This window comes from Xenopus laevis, chromosome 8S (assembly GCF_017654675.1).
Source record: "Xenopus laevis strain J_2021 chromosome 8S, Xenopus_laevis_v10.1, whole genome shotgun sequence".
Classification (NCBI taxonomy): domain Eukaryota; kingdom Metazoa; phylum Chordata; class Amphibia; order Anura; family Pipidae; genus Xenopus; species Xenopus laevis.
Window position 1 is genome coordinate 37903987 of NC_054386.1, and position 22040 is coordinate 37926026.

At 44.7% G+C, this 22040-nt stretch overlaps 1 protein-coding gene across 2 annotated transcripts in view; it reads right to left on the bottom strand.

Annotated features, from left to right (window-relative positions):
* Positions 1–8471, bottom strand: part of niban2.S (niban apoptosis regulator 2 S homeolog) — a 39838-nt gene extending 31367 nt beyond the window's left edge. The window contains exons 1-2 of one of the 2 annotated variants that reach the window (XM_018231988.2): positions 8325–8471; positions 7320–7399 (exon numbers count right to left, since the gene is read on the bottom strand). In XM_018231988.2, coding sequence (XP_018087477.1) covers positions 7320–7374 — 55 coding nt within the window. In that variant the 5' untranslated portion in view covers positions 7375–7399; positions 8325–8471. 2 annotated transcript variants of the gene reach the window in all.
* Positions 8472–22040: the final 13569 nt, after the last annotated feature.

Sequence of the window (22040 nt, forward strand, 5' to 3'; positions counted from 1 at the left end):
TATGACCTACCGCACAAAGACTAAACATGGAGTATCTTCTCCGTTTTGTTTAAGAATAACCATAGACTTATTAAAACAAGCAAAAAGTACAGCATGTTCAGTCCAAGCCCTATTCATTGCACTCAGTGTTGAACAAGGGGGTATACGATCCCATTCAGTTATTGTATTATCGTTTATGAAGTATTACATTACCATGGAATCTTCATTTCAATGAAGGAAAACACAAATCTTTGTAAAGTTGAAAAGATTTATGCCCATTCAATCTGATCAATGGGAAATAGCCAGAAGCATGATTTATGTAACTGGGTCAGACTGGGCCAGCGGGACACTGGGAAAAGACCCAGTGGGCCCCAGCCCAGACACACTCCCTATGGCCTGACTCCTGCTGTTAATGTGCAATACCCCCCCTGCCCGATTGTGGTCACATAATAGAGAAGTTGGGGGGACCTTGCTTAGGACTGGGACAGGGGGCCCATGGGGGTGGTGGGAGGAGTACTGACCACCAAAGTGGCAGCCCCTGTTGGCCCAGACCCCCCAGTCCTACTCTGAATTCTGAATAGACAGTGCTGGCCTGCTATGATCTACTGGTCACAAGCTCAATATCTACAGGTGGATACCAATTCACCTGCTTCTCCTTTATTTAATAATTTACCAAACATCTTAAAGAACTGTGAAATGGTTATTAGTCTAGAGCTGAACAGACACTTTTATTCCAATTTGGGTCACTAAAAGGCTGAGCCATCATCAGGATGATACAATCATTGTCCCTGGGCCAACAGAACCCACTGGGAGAGGAATGCATCAACTTGCTGTTACCATCCTCCAATAACAGGAGTTTTAAAACCAGCCTGATCAACGAATGATTTTTGACCAGATGGGTCATGCAGGACTTTCCAAGGGGCTCAATACAGCAACATGTTCCTTGTCTAACTGGATTATCAAATAGATATATGGATGAGTTTTAGGCAGGTATTGGTTGGCAGGCTATTGGAAGGGCACAATATGAGCCCCCAATAAGCCGCTGGCCATAAATAACCAGTTTATATTGGCTAGCACATATATGGACAATTTGGACTGATCCAAAAAAATGAATAGGTCAAATAACTCAATGGAGACAGAGGTTAATACGACTTTGGTTGGTCTTTCTTATTGGACAACCAACAATGTAATCCCAAGGCCAGAGGAACACGGGGGACATCCAATTACACATGTTTATTTGGATTTAGATTGCATTACTTTTCCTACAAAGCAGATGTCCCCTTTCTAGAAGAAGCCAACCCATTTCCTCTGTCCTTCGGCTAGGGCTATCAAAAGATGTGAATTAATGCTGACATAATTCCTAAATTATCAAGAAGCATGAGTAATAGCCACATCCACTGGGGGGGGCAGGGTCCTGGAATGCAGAAATATGTAATTCTATTTACTTTACGTGAAACATTAAAACAGTATTAATTCCATACATACAAGCTTCCCAGCGTTAACTCCTTGATCACACCCTACACCACAAATCTAGAACATGTGGTTTTTCAGTCTAAAATTCGCAGGAAGTAAGGATTGCTACTGAAACTTGATATTGATATTATCATAGCGAGCTCTTTCACGCCCTGCAAAAAATATATATATCTATAACACACAAGGCAAATAAATAGCCTCTGAAAGATAAATGGTGCTTACAGTAGATATATAAATCCCTATTACTTAATAGGTGCTTAACCTATGGGGTTCAGATCCAAAAATGGGTCTCTGAGCTTTTAAGGGCGGGTCTCCATGATAGTTTTTATTTTTCTTACCTATTAATATAACCAGAGTCGGACTGAAATGCCAAGGGCCCACCAGAAAACTTTAGATGGTGGGCCAACCAGTAAACCATGACCATGGGCCCACTTCCCAAACTATTAATCCGCCTCTCCTAGTCTTTTTAATCTACTTACTATACTTTATTCTTCCATTATTATTTTTTTTACCATAAAGAAATAGGGAATGACTATGAAATAGGTTAAATTGTTAGAAGCAAGAGGGCCCACTGACACCTGGGCCCACCGGGAGTTTTCCTGGTATCCCGGTTGGCCAGCCGACACTGAATATAACTGATATGAAGCATAATTTTTCACCGGTCAGATGGCAACCCCAGCTGTTTGGCTCCATGGAGGGCAGAGTGGTCCTCGTGCAGTCACACGCCCAACTTTCCCTGTACTTATGCCACTGATTTGGTGCGTAACTTGTCGGCACTATATAAATAAATGATGATGATCTGTTTGAAAGATTGGCTGCACTTGATGCAACACAAAATTCCTTCACATTTATTGCTTAAAGGTCTATACGCCAACAAAATTCCTTCATGTATTTCCCTAAAGGTTTATCGACACTGCTCAGCAAAACGATTAAGAATTCCTTTCTATTTTCTTTTTTTTGTCTCACAGTACTTAATGGTCTACGCAGAACTATGCACCACTGGTACCCCCCCCCCCCCATACCCTCTGCATTTCCGTACTCTGCATCCTGCCTTAACCCTTGGAAATATTCAGCTCCCTCCTCCTCTCCCCTTTTCTCCTCCCTCCAAAATCTCACAGTGAATACGTGGTACACTTTAGAGTAAAAAAAAAATACTTTTTTTTTGCCTAACCCCCTCATTACTCAAGGAAAAACACTGAAAGTATTTACAGCTTTAAAAAGTTACTTACAAGGTCCTGATAAGCCTGACCTCCAGATTCTGACCTCTTTAACAAGGTTCCTTTAAAACCCATGTCACTCTCCCTCCCAGCAAACTTAATTAGTCTCCTTGTGAAAGCCAAGCAGATTTCTCTGTTTACTGTTTTTCCTTGTAGTGAATACCCTTCATTATTATATCCTTGGAACGTCACGCATTTAATTGGAAAGTGTTACCTCAGCCTGGCCTTTCCCAAATGTCTTTACTAAAGAATTGATTAAACATGCTGGAATCCACATGTGCCCCTCCTGATGGTATGGAATCCATGAAACACGATGAAGTCCCATAGCTTCTATTATTCTCAAAATCTACTGGATGTGTGTAATTCCCGTGATATTGTTTTCTCTCTTTGCAATGGTTACCCTTATACACTGGAAAATCTGTGACATGACCACCCAACTATGTAAGATCATGTAGCCAGGCCCGGATTTGTGGAGAGGCCACCAAGGCCCAGTCTGGGGTGGCAGGGTTTTAGAAACATTGGGGATGCACATGAGATATAATAGTTTTTCAAATTGCCCATGCTTCAATCACCATTGCTCCGGTCTAGATGATGAAAATTTGAGCGAATAAAAGGGACATGACGGGGTGACGAATGACAGCAGGCCTAGGGCCCCACGCTATGTAAATGCAGCCCTGCATGTAGCCCTGTCGAGATAGGACCATCTCCACACCTTCAGCACCTGTATATCCAAGCTTGAAAACCTCCATCTTCTCCCATCCAATTGTAGGACCCATCAGCTACACAATGCAGCCAGCATCAGACAGGCAGGAAGGCGTCCAAATACAATAAAAAGATTTTCTTTGCCATTTCAGTTCCCAGTTAACAAGAAGGTCCCACATGTCCTATTGATATAGGGTCTCAAATATCCAAATTAATTGGTTATTAACTGATGGAATTATATTGTGCCTTTATTTTAAAAAATCCACACAATAACCAGTATATTATCTGCCCTCAGCTAAAAAAAAACCAGTGTGTAAAGGTAGGGTGAACTTGGAAGAATGTAGGCTATTTAAAAAAGAAAGTTCTATTTCTCCTCAGGTATGTGAAAACATCTTCCTCCCCACACCTCAATTTTTAAAGAACATTCACAGTTAGGGGCCAGTCAAACAGCATTTAAATGTACCGGGCAGATCCTAGGAACCAGCTGTGGTTTCATTACAGACCATTTGTTCTGAGCATATGCAAAACAGGTTTGGATACATTAAAACCCCAAGACTTGCCCATCAAAACTGTAGGACTAAAAACTAAAATAACCTTTCTCCCCTGCTTAAAGGGGTTCTGTCAGTATTGGGCTAGGACGTTTGGAGCCCACTGGGCTGTCACCCAAGGACCAACTACCCCAACAAAAAAAACAACCATGCCTGTTGTTAACCATCCCCACGATAAACCTCAAACTCACGAAAACCGAGGCCTACCAGGATTTCTCCCAGTGTTCCAGCAGCCCCGTCCAACCCTGCTGTGACCTCTTTAACAATCTTTTTGTCTTCTAAATTTGCTTAAAGGAGAAGGAAAGCTACGGAGGCATTTTATTGCCAATAGATTAGCTGCAATAGTGCAACCTAGAATGCTATATTTGTTCTGTAGAATGTTTTACCATACCTGAGTAAAAAGCTCCAGAAACTCTCTGTTTGTTTAGAATAGGAGCTGCAGTATTAATGTGGTGTGACATCACTTCCTGCCTGAGTCTCTCCCTGCTCTGGGCTCAGATTACAGTAGAGAAGGGAGGGGGTGGGGGAGAGGAGCAAACTGAGCATGCTCTTGCCCAGGGCAATGAGGTTTAAGCTGAAGGCAGGAAGTCTGATACAGAAGCCCATGTGTACACAATAGAAGGAAAGAAATGTGGTGTTTCTTTTGACAGGGGACTCAAAACAACATTACTTTGGGGGTTTATTGGTATATTTAGATGGAACTTTCTGATAAGGCTTACTTAGTTTTAACCTTTCCTTCTCCTTTAAGTGACCTACAGTATTTTCTCATTGATTCTTCCTATGAGTAGCTAAAAGCTTTCGACAGATTTCTAGATGTTATGATGTTACAACAAAGAACCCATGTTAGACTTGGTTTAGAACCAGTAATAAACCTTGTTTAAAAAAAAAAAAATGAGCATAATAACGGAGTATCGTGGAGTCAGAGACCCACCCTAAAAAGTACAGGGATCAACCCAAAATCCAAGCACTAATGCCTGCAGAAAACATGTAGACTGTTCACCACTCCCCCATTCTTGGTACATAAACTCATGCTCATTTAATTCCCTGTCCTTTTTTTTCTCACCTCCTTCCTGCTGTCATCGTGCCTACAGTTTCACATTCTGGTTGTGTTCCTTGTGTTTTGGCCTCGAGAGCCTTGTATATGTGAATAACGTGACCACCTACCTACAGTTACTGTCACATGTCAGTACCCCACTCTCCGAGATATCTCTCACTGCAACAACTGCTGTCTTTTTTATCAAGTTTGTTGGTAACATAAAGTGCTGACTCTAAGGTTAACTAGGGCACACCCTAGTATTTTTCCACCTGGGTTATCAGAACTTGAAAAGGATCTTTTCATACATGTTATTTTGTCTCGCATAACAAGGGAAATTATGGTTATTTATATATCATAGGGTCCCTGCAGAGGTCCTGCGGTCCAGTTAAGATGTACCAGTAAATACACAATAAGTGAGTAAAAGAAAATAATTTTGTTTTCCCAAAACGACTCCACACAAAGCAACTCATTGTCTTCAGTCACAAGCAAACACATTGTATTTTCACAATGGTTTCCCCTTTAATGATAAAATTATTCTCACCAATTTACACTGCAGATATTGGTCGGCTCGTGTCCCACAAACACGCACCGAACATCATATGAAAATTTGTTTTGTACGATAATATCAGTGCGTGTATGCCCACCTTTAGGGCAGGGGCAGATTCGTGGAGATATAGTCGCCTGGCGACTAATCGCCTCTTCTGCTGGGCGACAATCTCCCTGAACTGCCTTCCGCCTGCATAAAATGAAAAATCACCAGCGTCAAGGAAACTTTGGCCGACTTCGGAAATCTAAGCGCCGCGAGTGCATTGGTGCAGGCGATTTTTCATTTTAAGCAGGCGGAAGGCAGTTCGGGGAGATTGTCACCAGGCAGAAGAGGCGATTAGTCGCCGCCGACTAAATTTTTCCAAATCTGCCTGTGTGCCCCTGCCCCCCATCACCAATCCCAGCCATCTATCCTTTTGACAGATTAGCTTGGTCAGCAGCACATTTCTTAGAGTGGGGGATATTAGCTCATTTAACTTTCAATTATATATATGTTTACATAGGGTCTCAAATTTTGCTCTTTGCTCGTCCAGCTGTTCTGATTGATACTCCCCTTCAATTGCCTCTTGAGCTGTTACACACATTGCAGAAGAGATTCTGTAGATCAAGCTGGCCATACACATACAGACAGAATTTTCAGTATTGATATGTTGGGTGGACAATCCCAACTGATAATCTCTGTACTATGGACACCAGGTGTACCAAGAGAAAACAATGCATTGGAAGATAAAGAAGTGAAGAGGAGCCATAAAAGGATGATGCCCACATGAGGAGAAATTTGGGTGCCATTTGCATGGAACTGTAGCCAACTATATTTGAACAGCACAAAGTAAATATTACCAATAAGGTATTTGTATGAACCAATGTAAATATTTATTTATATTCTATACGACACTCTATACAGTTTTACAATACAATAATAGTAGCTCCATGGAAATGGCTTCCCATTCATCTCAAGTCAATCTCCTGTGCACTTACATATTTTGAAATGACAATGAACCCATGAGCAGTCCAGGGGGGCAATTTTTCACTACTATATGGGGCATTGGTCCTGAGCTGAGACAGATATTCAGCTAGTGGCAAAACAAACAACAAAAATCACCTGGGCCACAATTGTGCAGTCAGGGTCCAGACAATTGCTATCTAAAGATGGCCATAGACCTAAAGATCTCATCGTACGAATCGAGGATTCGTACGATTTTCGGAACGTGTGGAGAGTACCGTCATTTTTCGTCCGGCGGAGATCAGTCGTTTGGTCGATCGGACAGGTTAGGAAATTTCTGTCAGCTGCCGAAAATATCTCTGCGTGTATTGACGATCGTACGATTTTCAGTGAGAGACTGTCACTAGCTTTGTCTATCGTACGATTGCTGTCAGGGGCAGAACATCGGCTGATTTGTTCTTTAACTACTTTATTTGGTCGGAATGGCAAGACTTTGATCTGAATGGTTAGTGACAGGTGGGGAGATGGGAAAGTCTGATCATATATTGATTCGTACGATCGGATCTTTGCGTCTGTGGCCAGCTTAAGTCTACAAAGAAACTGCTCGCAGTTGTCCCCTATGCCAGTGCACTAAGCATTTCCTAAAATGTAGATCTTTCCCAGAGAGCATCTGCCACAGAAACTTGCCAGACTTTCCTACCATCATGCTCCATTTGAATACATATACAACAGAACATAAAGAGATTATTAGCTCCTCTGCACAGCACCCTCCAAAGACCCTGCTAGCAGTCCAGGATAGAAAGAACTTGCAACATGGTGTGGTGGAGGGACAAGTCCAGGTGACAGGGAAAGGCTTTATAAGTAGGTGACCTTACCTGTGATGTAGTTGCGCCGGCTCTCGTCCAGGTGACTGGATATGACATCCCCCATGGCCCGGCCGAGAGAGTGGCAGGTCCTACTGGAGAGAGACAAGCAGCTGAGATTAGAGGCACAGGCTGCTGAAATCAGAGGGTGTGAGGGAGGAGGACAGGGAGGAGGGATTGGTGATCACTGCAAAGAGAAAGAGGGGTGTGAAACAAGGGGGGGGGTTTAGGAGGAGAGCATGAGCTGTCAAGGGAGGGATAATCAGTAAAATGGCATTGACGGGCATGGGAGAAGAGAAACAATGGCATGGGAGTTTTGTGTGGCATTGCTTAATACAGTGATGGGGAAAGTGACAGTTAGAGAATAGTTGAGGCTGAAGTAAAGACACACACATGTGACACATGAAGCCTAGAAATGACACGGATCTTGTCAGGATGTCGGGGGGCAGCAGTTCCAGTATTATTATTAATAAGCTGTAAGAATGCAGGAGAGAGTGGGGCCAAACACGCTGACACTACATCTCCCACCATCTTCCTGCAGCATTAACGTAAAGGCTGCCCATGGCTTGGCACAGACCCGACAGCCTGTTGGGGCGGAGGAGGGCAAATAAGTTGTCATGACTACGGGGCAGCTCTCTTGTGGGAAAGTGACAGGTAGTGGTGACGAATTTAAGTTATGAGACAGACTGGGAGGAAAGGGAGTCAGAGGGTCGGCTGTCTCTCAGAGTGCGCTATGCGTCGGACCTCCACACCCAGCTTGTCTCACTGTCTGGCCCCTTCTCTCCCCCCTCCAGTTGATATTTGCTGGCAGCCCAACAGGAATTCATTTTCCATATTATACAGACAAAAAGTGTCTCACTAAATCCAGCTGAAATCATTGCTAGAGAACGCGTCCCTACTACACATTCCCGCACATTATATACATGGCCTACAGTGGCAGCCTCGTTCCCACCCACGCAGTGCCATCTCTTGCGTTATCTATGTCCCACACACAGACAAACAGACACACGGCTTTACCTCCTGTTGCTGCTGGGAGCCCGTCTCTTCCTCTCTCTCCCTCAGACTGACACACCCAGCAGTCTCTCTCGCTCTCCCTTCGCTTTGCCTCCTCCCACCCTGACACTCCCTCGTGAAAACGACACCCCTGCCTGCCCCTGTTGCTCTCCACAAACACTTTCTATCTGTCCTTTATCTCTCAAATCTTCACCTTGGTAACAAAATCTGGAAAGTTCACCCAGTTACTAGTGTGGCCCAAGGTCAAGCCTCCTAACAGCCCCCCCCCAAAATGTCACAGACCAAAAATAATTGGACCAGCTTTCCTACTTCCCATCTGAAGGGGTGCAACAAATGATCCCTCTTTCTGCTGATTTACTATAAATCATAAGACCCCATTTCACTAGTAATCTTTTAATCCAATTAATAGCCCTTTTTCAAGACAAGTCCATGTAGAGACTAATGCAGGGTCCAACTGGGCCCCACCAGGACTGTGATTGAAGGGCCCTCTTCCCTAAACGCAGTGTCTTATCTAGCGCCCCACCCTTGTGATTGTTCCTCCTTAATTTGCTGCTACCAGACCAGCAAGGGAGTGGCTACATTCTGGGCAGGAGAATAGGTCACCGGGGTACACCAGGTTTTCCCCCCGTGTCTATATAATAGTGATGTGTGGGCCGTCTTGATGCCAGCGGGTTCACCTGCAGGTCGTGTGGGTTCAGGCCGACTTTCGCAGTACGTCCTCGGGTGGGTTCGGGCTGAACTTTAGCCTCCATTCTCCCCATCCGCAGCCTTCTTCAGCCTGACTTTGGCCTCCAGGCCTGGATTTGTTGAAAAGCCACCTAGGCCCAGCCTAGGGCGGCAGGATTTTAGGGGGGCGGCGTGCTGCCCAACCACACCCACATTGGTTCAAAAACACTGGGGATGTGCAGGAGGTACAATCATTTTTTAAATTTCCCATGCGCCAATCCCCATTGCTCCAGTCCAGATGATGAAAATTTGCACGAATAAAGGAGAGGGGACAGGGAAGACAAACGGCAGTGGGCCTAGGGGCGCCCACTATGTTGGCCTCTGCGCGTGCCTTTTTATATACTCGTGCAGGCCCCTCCCCATTTGTACCATCAGAGCAGGTCAGGCGCAGGTATATAAAGAGGGGAGCGTGCCGGGTTAGGGTCGAGTACAGGCTGGGGAGCAGCAGGTTAGGGTCAGGTGCGAATCAAGTGTTTCTCGAACTGCAAATCACTAGTATATATATGTGTGTGTACACAGGGTCAGGTCCATATTTGTGGTAAACCCACAAAGGCCTGGGCCTAGGGCAGCAAAATTTTAAAGGCACTTGCGTGAGGGTGTGCACTGGCGGGCACTAGGACCTGGTGGCTTAGGGGTCGATGCTTGCTCTGCGTGTCGCCTCTAGGACCCAGGCGGCCTAGGGGCACAAAAAGATGAAATCCAGCCTGGGGTGGGCAGAAGAGGCACCTACTTAGGGCGCAGCGATGGGGGGTACTGGGCAGGTACCTGTTAAAGGGTCTTCTGCCTACCCTCTAGTCTGTGCTCACTGCCATCTGCTGCTCTCCCCTCTGACATTCTCCCATGTCTGCGAGATCCCCCATGTGACGTTATGGCGCATGCATGTACATTCACACACGGAGTGGGTGGAGCAAGGGGATCAACCAGCCGGGTTGCCTAGAGTGCCTTGGAGCAGCTCTGTGTATACATTTATAGCAGGTAATGTACCCCCACTGTAATTTATATAGTGAATAAAGTACCCCCTATTGTAAAATACCCCCTATTGTAAAATATAAGGATATTATAAGTCACAAGGAGTTCCATGCTTTTATACAGGTCATGGAACAGTACATCTGGTTTTTATGCAGCCAAAACTTGCCTTCAAGCCAGAAATTCAAAAACAAGCACCTGCTTTGAGGCCACTGGGAGGAACATCCAAGGGGTTAGAGAGCAACATGTTGGGGGATCACTACTCTAGATCCTCAAGGACTACTCCTTGTGTGCCTGTACTCATTCTAAAGCTGGCCATAGATGTTGAGATTAGGGATGTAGCGAACGTCGGAAAAAAAGTTCGCGAACATATTCGCGAACTTGCGCAAAAATGCGAGCGGTTCGCGAACGGTTCGCGAACCCCATAGACTTCAATGGGAAGGCGAACTTTAACATCTAGAAAAGACATTTCTGGCCAGAAAAATGATTTTAAAGTTGTTTAAAGGGTGCAACGACCTGGACAGTGGCATGCCAGAGGGGGATCAAGGGCAAAAATGTATCTGAAAAATCTGCCTGTGTGTGCTTGGAAGAGATAGTGTAGGGGGAGAGCTGTTAGTGATTTCAGGGACAGATGATAGTAAGTTTGCTGGCTAGTAATCTGCTTGATACTGCTCTGTATTGGAGGGACAGAAGTCTGCAGGGATTTGAGGGACATTTTAGCTTAGGTAGCTTTGCTGGCTAGTAATCTACTGTTCTCTTTAAACAACTGCCATACGTTGACCTTGTAGGCATTGTTTGCCCAGTTTTTTTGGACGCAGCCACTGAAGCACAGTTGCCAGAAAAAATATGCCATATAAATGCTGAAAATAGTCATTTTTCGCCATACGTTGACCTTGTAGACATTGTTTGCCCAGTTTTTTTGGACGCAGCCACTGAAGCACAGTTGCCAGAAAAAATATGCCATATAAATGCTGAAAATAGTAATTTTTCGCCATACGTTGACCTTGTAGACATTGTTTGCCCAGTTTTTTTGGTTGCAGCCACTGAAGCACAGTTGCCAGAAAAAAATATGCCACATAAATGCTGAAAATAGTCATTTTTTGCCATATACGTTGAGTCAACGTATGGCAAAAAATGACTATTTTCAGCATTTATATGGCATATTTTTTCTGGCCTCTGTGCTTCAGTGGCTGTGGCCAAAAAAACTGGGCAAACAATGCCTACAAGGTCAACGTATACACTACTACAGCGGTGGATACGGATTACGTAAAATATATTATGGCTGCTTGAAAAAAGTGACTCCGGTGTTTTTTCTGGAGACGGTAATATTATGGATATTTAGACAGAATGTGAACAAGGTCACACAGCTCGATGGCGGGGTTGAAGAAAACAGTGTGCAAATAATGCCTACAAGGCCAACGTATACACTACTACAGCGGTGGATACGGATTACGTAAAATATATGAATGCTGCTTGAAAAAAGTGACTCCGGTGTTTTTTCTGGAGACGGTAATATTATGGATATTTAGACAGAATGTGAACAAGGTCACACAGCTCGATGGCGGGTTGAAGAAAACAGTGTGCAAATAATGCCTACAGGGCAAATAATGCCTAAAAGGTCAACTTATACACTACTACAGCGGTAGTAAAATAAAAAAAGTAAAATAAAAAAAAAATGAATATTAAAAAAAAAAATTAAAGTTGGTGCTGCTGAACTACTAGGAGCAGCAGATTAGCACACCAGTCCCACTCCCCAACACTGCTAGACTAATAGCACTGGGCTCTTATAGTAGTAGTAGTAGTAGTAGTAGTAAAACAACAAAAAAATAAATAAAAGCAGTCCTTACAAGGACTACTGTTATTGCAGCAGTCAGCAGATGAGATCAGAAGCAGGACAGCTGCCCACTGCAGCTACATACAGAGCACTGCAGTAGAAGGTAGATTACTAGCCAGCAAAGCTACCTAAGCTTAAATGTCCCTCAAACCCCTGCAGACTTCTGTCCCTCCAATAACAGAGCAGTATCAAAACGATTACTAGCCAGCAAACTTTCAACTGTCCCTGAAATCACTAACAGGCAGCAGCTCTCTCCCTACACTATCTCTTCAGCACACACAGGCAGAGTGAAAAAACGCTGCAGGGCTTCGGTTTTTATAGGGAAGGGGAGTGGTCCAGGGGAGAGCTTCCTGATTGGCTGCCATGTACCTGCTGGTCTGGGGTGAGAGGGCAAAAAAAAGCGCCAACAATGGCGAACCCAAAATGGCGAACGTCGCGCGACGTTCGCGAACTTCCGGCGAGCGCGAACACCCGATGTTCGCGCGAACAAGTTCGCCGGCGAACAGTTCGCGACATCTCTAGTTGAGATTTTTAAAAGATCAGATCCTCATTGTGAGACCACGATTTTCTCGGAACAATCGTATGGTCGTACGAATTGACCATCAACTAAAAAGACCAATTTGCCAGGAAAACAAAGGGTAGCTGCCTGCTTGGCCCTGCAAACATAGATAAATTGCAATGGGACCAACAAAGATTTTTTGACCTTGCCGATCAATTTACTGACAGATGTCGGGCGAAAAATCGTAAGATGTACAATCGTTCAAATCCCACTAACCGCACGATAATTTCGAAGGATTGGTCGGACTTCCCTAAAATCAGTCGTTCGGCAAGAAGAATCGTGGCGTCTATGGGGAGCATTAGACTTTTTCTGGTTTGCCATGGCTATTTACAGGGTCAGACTGGATCCTAGGGGGCCCATCGGGGCTGCAAAACAAGGGCCCTCCTGGTAGTCCCAGGGGCCCCCTCCTACCAATAAACATGTCAGCACCGGCACGCTGAACCGTGAACGTGTGGTGCGCATGCGCAAAAGACGCGCCACACCAACAGCGCTACGGCTAAGTTTTTCTTGGGGGCAGCCAATGGAGCAGGTCTGGGGCAGCAGGGGCCCATGAGGGCCAGGGCCCACCAGGTTTTTTCCCCGGTGTCCCGCTGGCCCAGTCCAACACTGGCTATTTATATCTGTTGTCGGATGTTCTGATTGGCTTTGGAATGGGCACATGAAAGAGGTGACTGCAGGGTTGGACTGAGGGGGCCAGGACCCCAGTGGCAAAGACGCGTTGGCCAGTCCCTCCCCCACTCCGCAGATGCAACCCTCTTCTGGCCCCCTGCGCTTACCTTTTCCTGATCACCAACCAGGGGCCAGGAGGGAGGTCGGAGGGGCAGCGCTAATAGCAGAACTGGGCCAGTAGGGCTCACAAGGGCTGGGGGCCCTCCAAGTTTTTCCCCGCTGTCCCACCGCTGTCCCACCGCCCCAGTCTGACCTTGAGTGACTGTGCCCAATTTAAACTGTCCCAACCGTGATGTCAGGACAAGTTAAATTAGATTATGGGAATTTGGGGAAATCAGATTAGAAACAGTCTTGGCTGGGGTAGAAAACAAAAGACAATGCAAGTGGTCAGGGAGCAGCAGTGTATGTCTGCTGTCTTGAACAGATAAGACACAACAAGAGGATATAAGGAGAGGAAGGAGACAATATAGAAGACATCTCAGAGAACAGAGAGAACTCAATACACACATACTGATTATAGATAACTGACTGACCCTATTGGCTAAACCCGGTGGGAGTCCCATGCTCGCTTTTTCACACTATCTACAGGCATACCATTCCTCTGGCTGGTGGGCCGAGTCTTTAAACCATGGGGGAAGTATTGATAGAAGAGCTGATTAAAGGACTGCTATCTTGATTTTTATTCCTTTTTTTACCCAGTAGGGACCTTAATCCCATAGCACTTTTTTGTGAATGAAAATGTTATTGGCTGTTGCCCATGCCTGTACTATTATTGTATAAAAGTAGCCCTAGATAAATAAAGAGACATACAAGCAGGGGCGTATTTACCACATAGGCACTCAAGGGCCTGTGCCTAGGGCGGCAGTTTTAAGAGGGTGGCACTCAGATGCCTATATGGTAAAAAATAACTTTGCAGGAAATTGCCCTTAAAGCTGCACGTCTCAGTTCTCCCAAAATACTTGTATCTTAAATATTGTATCTTTGTTTATCTTAAATTGTTACAAATGTATCTAAGTGCAGGCGCTAAGTGTTCGGTGCTCTCTGCCAATAAGCCTCTTATTTTAATGAAGTTTCAGAAACTTTGTATCTTTTTCTGGAGTAAGTGCAGGAAATTAAAGAAAAAATCTGGACTTTTTAATAAAAATCTGGGTCTGCAGGCTGAGCTGTCCAATTGTGAACCTGGGTAAGGCCACATTATGTTTTCTGTAAGACCAAAGGCCTCATCACCCACAAAAACATAAAGCATGGAAGGTGCATCAGTGCCAGGCAATGGTTTAGGCAGAGTTAGATGAAGTGCCCCTTCTGATAATCGACGTCCCAGTGCTGAATTCTGGAAAGCACCAGCATCACCAGTGCTTCCATAGGCTCTATTTACATCAACAACAGCCAGAAGAACAACCGAAAAGTATTTTGAGCCTCTTTTGAAAGGTATTGTAACTCGAATGTGTTTTCCAAACAATTAGGATTTTTTTATAGAAGTCTTCTGCAATGTGAATCCATGCATTTTCATTGGGGGGGGGGCATCACAAGTCTTTGCAGCTCAGACCAAATAAGCAGACAAGTTTCTTTTACAACTTTGCCTAAAGTGGTTCAACCGATAAGGAATTGGAAATACAAGGAAGCAAACAACTGTCCAGTCGCTAAAAACCTGAAAGAAAAACATTAAAATTCTTTAATTAAAAAAAATTACTATGTTAGATAGGACCTGTATTATTGCTAAATGCCCAAATATATACATATGACATAGCTTTAAGTGCCCATATACCAGACACATACACACATACAAACATACATACAGTATATCACATATATATGCAGCTCATCAAGCTTGATATAGACTTTCTGAAAAACTTTTGGAATTTTTCTGAATAGCTGCGAAGTTCACAGTATAATACATGAAACTGTCCATTCTTTAACTGCTGATTTGTGATGGGACTTAAGGACCCCATAGACACAAAGATTTTAGCGAAGTCCGACCAATCCTTTGAAATTATTGTGCGGTTAGTGGGATTCATCATTCATTCATCTTACGATTTTTCGGACCGACATCTGTCAGGAAATTGATTGGCTAGGTTAAAAAATCTTTATCGGTCCCAGTGCAATCTATCTATGTTTGCAGGGCCAAGCAGGCAGCTAACCCTTTGTTTTCCTACAAATTCGTTGATGACCAGCCCAATATTTTCTAGCAGCAGCTATTTCGTGTCTTTCTTTCTGTAGCAAATAATAGAGGTACTAAGAAAACACGCCGAGACAAGACGCCAAGATATTTCCGCTGTATATACCATGGTGCATTGCAGTACTCCCCTATGGTTGGAGACAGTACTGCAATGCACTATGGGATATAAATCGCTCGGAAGTCGAAGTCGGCTGGAATGTTCGCTTGCAAAATGACGAAAGACTTGTCTTTGAAACCCTCTTTTAAAAAAAACGGACGACAAATCTTCCCGTGTGTCACTACCCTTAGGCGAAAAATCAGGGACACATAGATAATATGGGAATGCGACAAAGAGGTTGCAAAGTTCAGCGAGTATGCACATATTGTATGTGTACATATGAGTGACTATGTGAAGCTTTTTAGCAGATTGTTACAGTTTCATACATAAAAATTTATTGTATGAGAATCACAGCACTAATTATGATGACACCATTCAGCTAATTGAACTATATTTAAACACTGACATCAATGTTATTGCATTTATATGATTACTCAGTCACCCTAACTTTTCCAGGAGCACCAAAATACTTATAATGCTTCATTTGCTGTTGACATACCAGTCATTCCTGCAATTATTAAAAAATGTTCTGTAGCTTAAAGAGATGCTGACATCAATATCTGACATTTTTAAAACAACATTTTTGACTAGAGCGGCACCAGACCAAAATAGTGGCCATACATGATAAGACTAAAGGTGGCCATACATGATAAGATCCGCTCGTTTGGCGACCCGATATGCCCACCAATGGCAGGGCGATATTGGGTAAATCCAAACGTTCAGCACTCTGTGGTACCAACCATTCCTTACTCACTCTGTGGTACCGACCATTCCCCTTTCACTCTGCAGTATTGACTATTCCCCCCTCCCTCTGTGGTACCGACCAATCCCCTTTCAGATATTCTATCTCTCACACATCTTTCCACTCCACCCTACCTGCCCCTCTCACTGACTAGCTCCCACTTTCACTCAATAACTAGTTCTGTTAGCTGCGAGATACCTAGAGTGATAGCCAGAACCAACAGGAGGCAGGGCCGGGCCGCGTCGCACAGGCGCCCAAGGCAAGCCGGCGGACGCGGCGCCGGCTTAGCCCACGTGCGCATGCGCAAGAAAAGCTGCAGGTTTTACTTCTTTTGCGCTTCTGCGCATGCGCAAACTGGTGCGAATGTGCCCATGTGTAAATTGCCGAGATATACATTCGCGCGCATGCGCAGGAGCGCGAGAAGCCGTAAAAACTTCAAACAGTCGGGCACCGGACTGGGGGTAGGTGACAGAGGAGGTGCGTGCCTGGCGCCCCCCCGGCTTTGCGCCCTAGGCACGTGCCTACTCTGCCTACCCCTAGTTCCGGCCCTGACAGGAGGAATCAGTGCAACATGCTCCGCTTGGACACTTGCTCCTTCTCTGCACTCTTTACCGATTGAATGTGTCACACCGATAAATGCTAAGCACCAGTCACTCGTAAAAACCTCACAAAATTATACTTCCATGGAAGACAATTTCCAGCAGAAATACTGTCTAGAATCAGCGCCAGACTGGGGTGCAGGTCCGGACTGAGAATTAAAATAGGCCCTGGCATTTCAGGTACATAGAGGCCCAATCAGCCCACATAGAGGCCCAAACACCCCCCACCAGCCCACTAAATGCTGACTTTCTATGGGACCTTATAGCAGCCCCTCTGGCATTTGCCAGAACCCACAGATTGCCAGTCCGGGCCTGCTGGGGTGACCAGGGTCCACAGGGGCTACCACCTCAGGGGCTCCCACACCCATTCCCAGGGGCCACCCACCATAGTCGTGATGTATTTCACTGATGCCTTCCCCCACATATACACATCTAGTCTTTATTGTGATTGGGAGGGGAGATCAAGGGAGAGTGCAGATGTTTCTGGGTCACAGGGCCTACGAGACCTGGGGGCCTTCAGAGTTTCTTCTTGGTGTCTCAGAGTCGAGTCCATCCCTGCCCAGAGTAAAGACCACAGTGCAACTAGAGAAGTCATTAGTAGAGTATTCCTTACTGTAAAGGACACAGTAAGCTGATATGGCAAAATTGTTAACTGATAGTGACAGCCAAAACAAGTCTCTCAACAACCCATATACTGAATGAATCCCAGATAGCCCAACAGTAAAATGATGCAATATAATATAAAATAGCACCATAGCAGTTGTGAGCAGTAGTAGTGAGCAGACCCCACATTTGGAAAGAGGGGGAATAAGATTTTCACTTTGCACCTAAAAATCGTTGAGATGCTATTTCACTATTTATATGCCAATTGGTCACTCCTGTCTAACTGACCGTCTGCAAGCAAGCTAGTTTGTGATTTTCTGGCCGCTCTGTTACTGTCTGATGGATATATGGTGCATGTTATGAACATGAAGTTGCGCCAGTGGCTAGGGAAAGATGACACTTGTCCTATAATCAGGGCCGGAACTAGGGGTAGGCAGAAGAAGCAGCTGCCTAGGGAGTAACAATTGAGGGGCACTGGACAGCTGCCTCTTCTGCCTACCACTAGACCTGACGCACCTTCCACCCAGCTTGCGCGCTCCCCTACCAAGCACATACGCGCACGTCACTGCACACGCGTGCCAGGAGAAAGAGGGGCCGAGCTGGCCAGCTGGGCTGCTTAGGGTGCCTGGCCCCCCTCTACCTATAACTATATAATAAAACTTTTCCTACACGGTAGGGAGAGAGGAGCAGGGGACAAGGGACTTATTCTTTGAGAAGGAAACAAACAGTCTGGTGATGTTTGAGTTGTTTTGTTTTCTATTCAGTAGCTCTCCATTGAAGGTTGCCTTCAAAAGTATGTGTTTCACGCAGGAGAGAGAAAATGTAAGCTTCATTGAAAGTCCCTTCATTACAGTTTTGGAAAAGTTGAGACCGATTCCCTGTCACATGCCATGTTCTTGTCTGCGCCGGTCTCATGTTATATTCTTTTAGCAGTGACCTTCCCTTGCCTGGAAATATCTTGTCATTCGTTCCAGGGCCCCATGGCCTTTGCACAGCCCACCCCTCAGCGCTTGCCTTTCCTTCGCCAGAAGGAGGCCAAATAGCTACTGCAGAGAGCAAAATTGGAGGCCCCCTGCACTCTAGAGCTGAATATCCTGTTTAAACCAAATTTCTGGGTTAAAGGGGTTGTTCACCTTTAAATTAACTTTTAGCATGACATAGACAGTGATATTCTGATGCAATTTGAAATTGATTATTTTTTTATTTTTGTGTTACTGTTCAACAGATCCCTGGTTTGACTTTTCAGCAGCTATCTAGTTGCTAGGGTTTAATTTCCCTTAGCAACCAGGCATTGGCTTTAATGAGAGATTAGAAAATGAATAGGCAAGGTACTCAATAGGAAGTAAAGTCATAAATGTAAGAATAACAATAAAATTGTAGCCTCACAGAGCAGTTTTTGGCTGCTGGGGTCAGTGACCCCCATTTGAAAGCTAGTAAGACAAAACAGAGGCGCCAAAAGGATAAAAATAGCTAAAAGCACTTAAAAACCCAATGGGTAATTCAGAGGAGGTAGTAATGAACTTACCTCCTCCAAGCAGACACCAACGAAAGTGGTAATTTTCAATAATAGTTTATTCACAAAACAGTATTGCAACGCTTGGAGGAGGTAAGTTCATTACTACCTCCTCTGAATTACCCATTGGGTTTTTAAGTGCTTTTAGCTATTTTTATCCTTTTGGCGCCTCTGTTTTATCTAACTACTATATCGAGTCCACCCCGAGTGGAGGGGTATCATCCCCTTTTTCTTCTTCTACAGAGAGCGACGTCTTATTCCGGAGTGGGGTCAGGATAATCTCCCCACCTGCCTATACAGTGTTTGCCTATTGGTAACCCTGGTTTGTGAGTATTAACTTGTTTACTCTACCATTACTCCTTGTAAAAACATATTACACTATTGGGGCTCTTGGTGTTTCTTTTTGTCCCCATTTGAAAGCTGGAAGGAGTCAGAAGAAGGAGACAACTAATTTCAAAAACTGTAAAGTAATGAAGAACAATTGCAAAGTTGCTAGGAATAGTACATACCATAACAAACTAGCGAAGTGGACCCACTCGAGCGCTACTTCGCACCCTTAGGCCAGACGAAGTTGCGCTCTGGCAAAGGGACGTAACTATGCTAATTCACTAATTTGCGGATTTTGGTGAACGTTACCTCTTGCGCCAGACTTTACTTCGCCACCTCAGACCAGGCGAAATGCAATGGAGTAGATAGGGATTGCTCCACAAAAAGTTGCATTTTTTTCTAAGTCCCAAAAAATGCTGGCGTCTTTTACTTTTTTAAGGGTGATAGGCTGAAAAAGAGCACACATTTTTTTTAGGGTACCCTCCTTCCCCCCTACATTTGATAACATAAACTATACTATACTGTGGGCACATGTGAGTAATGTGTTTTCTGTTGGATATACGGCCATTGTACTTAAACTGCACGCCGTATGCAAATTTCCAATCGCTAGCATAACTTCGAACTGCTGATCGTAACATCGTTATCGCAACTTGGCAAACGATCAGTAACTTGTGCGCAACTTCGAAACTTTGTGGATTTGCACAGTCCTGGCGAATCTACGCCTGGCTACGTGCGGCAAGTCAACGCTGGCGCAACTTCAGAGGTAAGTAAATTTGCCCTGTAAAATGCCAAATAAACAGCCTCCTAGTGCTGCTCAGCATTATGTTTTGTATCTATGCTGCAGGAATGAGAAGGCAGTATAGTGGATGGATTAGGAAGGGTTACTAACAGTCTGGTTTTATATATTAAACATTTAACGAGCGGATCTTTCCCTGATATGCCATTAACAAACATGGCTATATCGGGGGTAATCTGATTGTTCGGCCATATAGCCGAACGATCCGATTACGATGCGCGTGGGCTCCGGCAGGATTGGTCAGGTCAAAATCAAACCTGACCGATCGACCAAACAACCGATCTCCGCCAGACGAAAGCTGTCGGCACACGCCACACACGATCCGAAAATCGTATGAATCCTCGATTTGTACGATAGGATCTGTGTGTCTATGGCCACCTTAACTGGTATGGAAAATGTGTAATGTGTTCCCATGTACACAGTGCACACAGGAATACCCTCTAGGAAGGGGCTGTAGGATAACAAGTATAGTAGAGAGAGATGGTGCCTATAGTAGCAGTTGGATGATAGTCTCTGGGAAGGGACAGAGGCTCTGGGATAGTAGGCATAATAGAGAGAGATGGCGCCTATGGTAGGCAGTGGGGATAATAGTCTCTGGGAAGGGACTGTGACTGTAGGTATAGTATGGAGAAATTGTGCCTATAGTAGCAGTGGGGATAATAGTCTCTGGAAAGTGACTGTGGGATAGCAGGTATAGTAGGGAGAGATGGTGCCTATAGTAACAGTGAGATAATAGTCTCTGGGAAGGGACTGTGGCATAGCAGGTATAGTAGGGAGAGATGGTGCCTATAATAACAGTGGGATAATAGTCTATGGGAAGGGACTGTGGCTGTGGGATAGCAGGTATAGTAGGGAGAGGTGGTGCTTATAGTAACAGTGGGATTATAGTCTCTGGGAAGAGACTCTGGCTGTGGGATAGCAGGTATAGTAGGGAGAGATGGTGCCTATAGTAGTGGTGGGATAATAGTCTCTGGGAAGGGACTGTGGCTGTGGGATAGCAGGTATAGTAGGGAGAGATGGTGCATATAGTAGTGGTGGGATAATAGTCTCTGGGAAGGGACTGTGGTTGTGGGTTAGCAGGTATAGCAGGGAGTGATGGTGCCTATGGTAACAGTGGGATAATTGTCTCTGGGAAGGGGCTGTGGCATAGCAGGTATAGTAGGGAGAGATGGTGCCCATAGTAGCAGTGGGGATAATAGTTTTCTTTAAGAAGTAAAGTATTATTATTACTAAGTCACGGGAGCAAGTATTGGAACAAAAGCTAACAAGTGAAAATACAACAGCAAAAACTTTACTCCAACAAAGAGTACAATAAAACAAGGCAAATAATTCAAAAAATATAATGATGAAAAACAACTGAATAGTAGATCACAATCTGGCAGGTTTACTTGATATGTGTAAACTACAAAGAAAGAAACATCTTATATTTAGTTGAAAGGGGCACTACATTCTTTAAAAGCTGGAGACATTTCTCCTTGTGATACAAAAGATCGATGGGGGAAAGAGGCTGGTTCAAAGCTTAAGATCACGATGTCCAAGATGTTGGTTTGGAGCAAAAGACCCTGGTGTCCAACAGGCTGGTTTAGAGCTAAAGTTCCAAGTGTGCAAGATGTTAAAGGAACTGAAAACCTGTATGTACGAGAGGCTGATGGTTCAGACCTGAAGTCACACGTGTGCTGAAGACCCAGGTGTGCAAGAGGCTCATTTGGAGCAAAAATCTACGAGTGCAGAAGACTGGTTCAGAGCTGAAGACCCAGGTGTAGAGGAAGCTGCTTTGTAACTCTGAAGCTACAAGTGCAAAAGTGTGGAAGTGGCTGGATACAAATAATAGTATGTTGTTGGTGAGTGGGAAATGACAGCTCTAGTATGTGACTCAAAGTCACATTACATTTACCCCATGAAGGCAGATTGCATAGAAAATAAGGATGCACCGAATCCAGGATTCAGTTCGGGATTCGGACAGGATTCGGCCTTTTTAAGCAGGATTCGGATTCGGCCGAATCCTTCTGCCCGGCCAAACCGAATCCTAATTAGCATATGCAAATTAGGGGTCGGGAGGGAAATCGCGTGGCTTTTTGTCACAAAACAAGGAAGTAAAAAATGTTTCCCCTT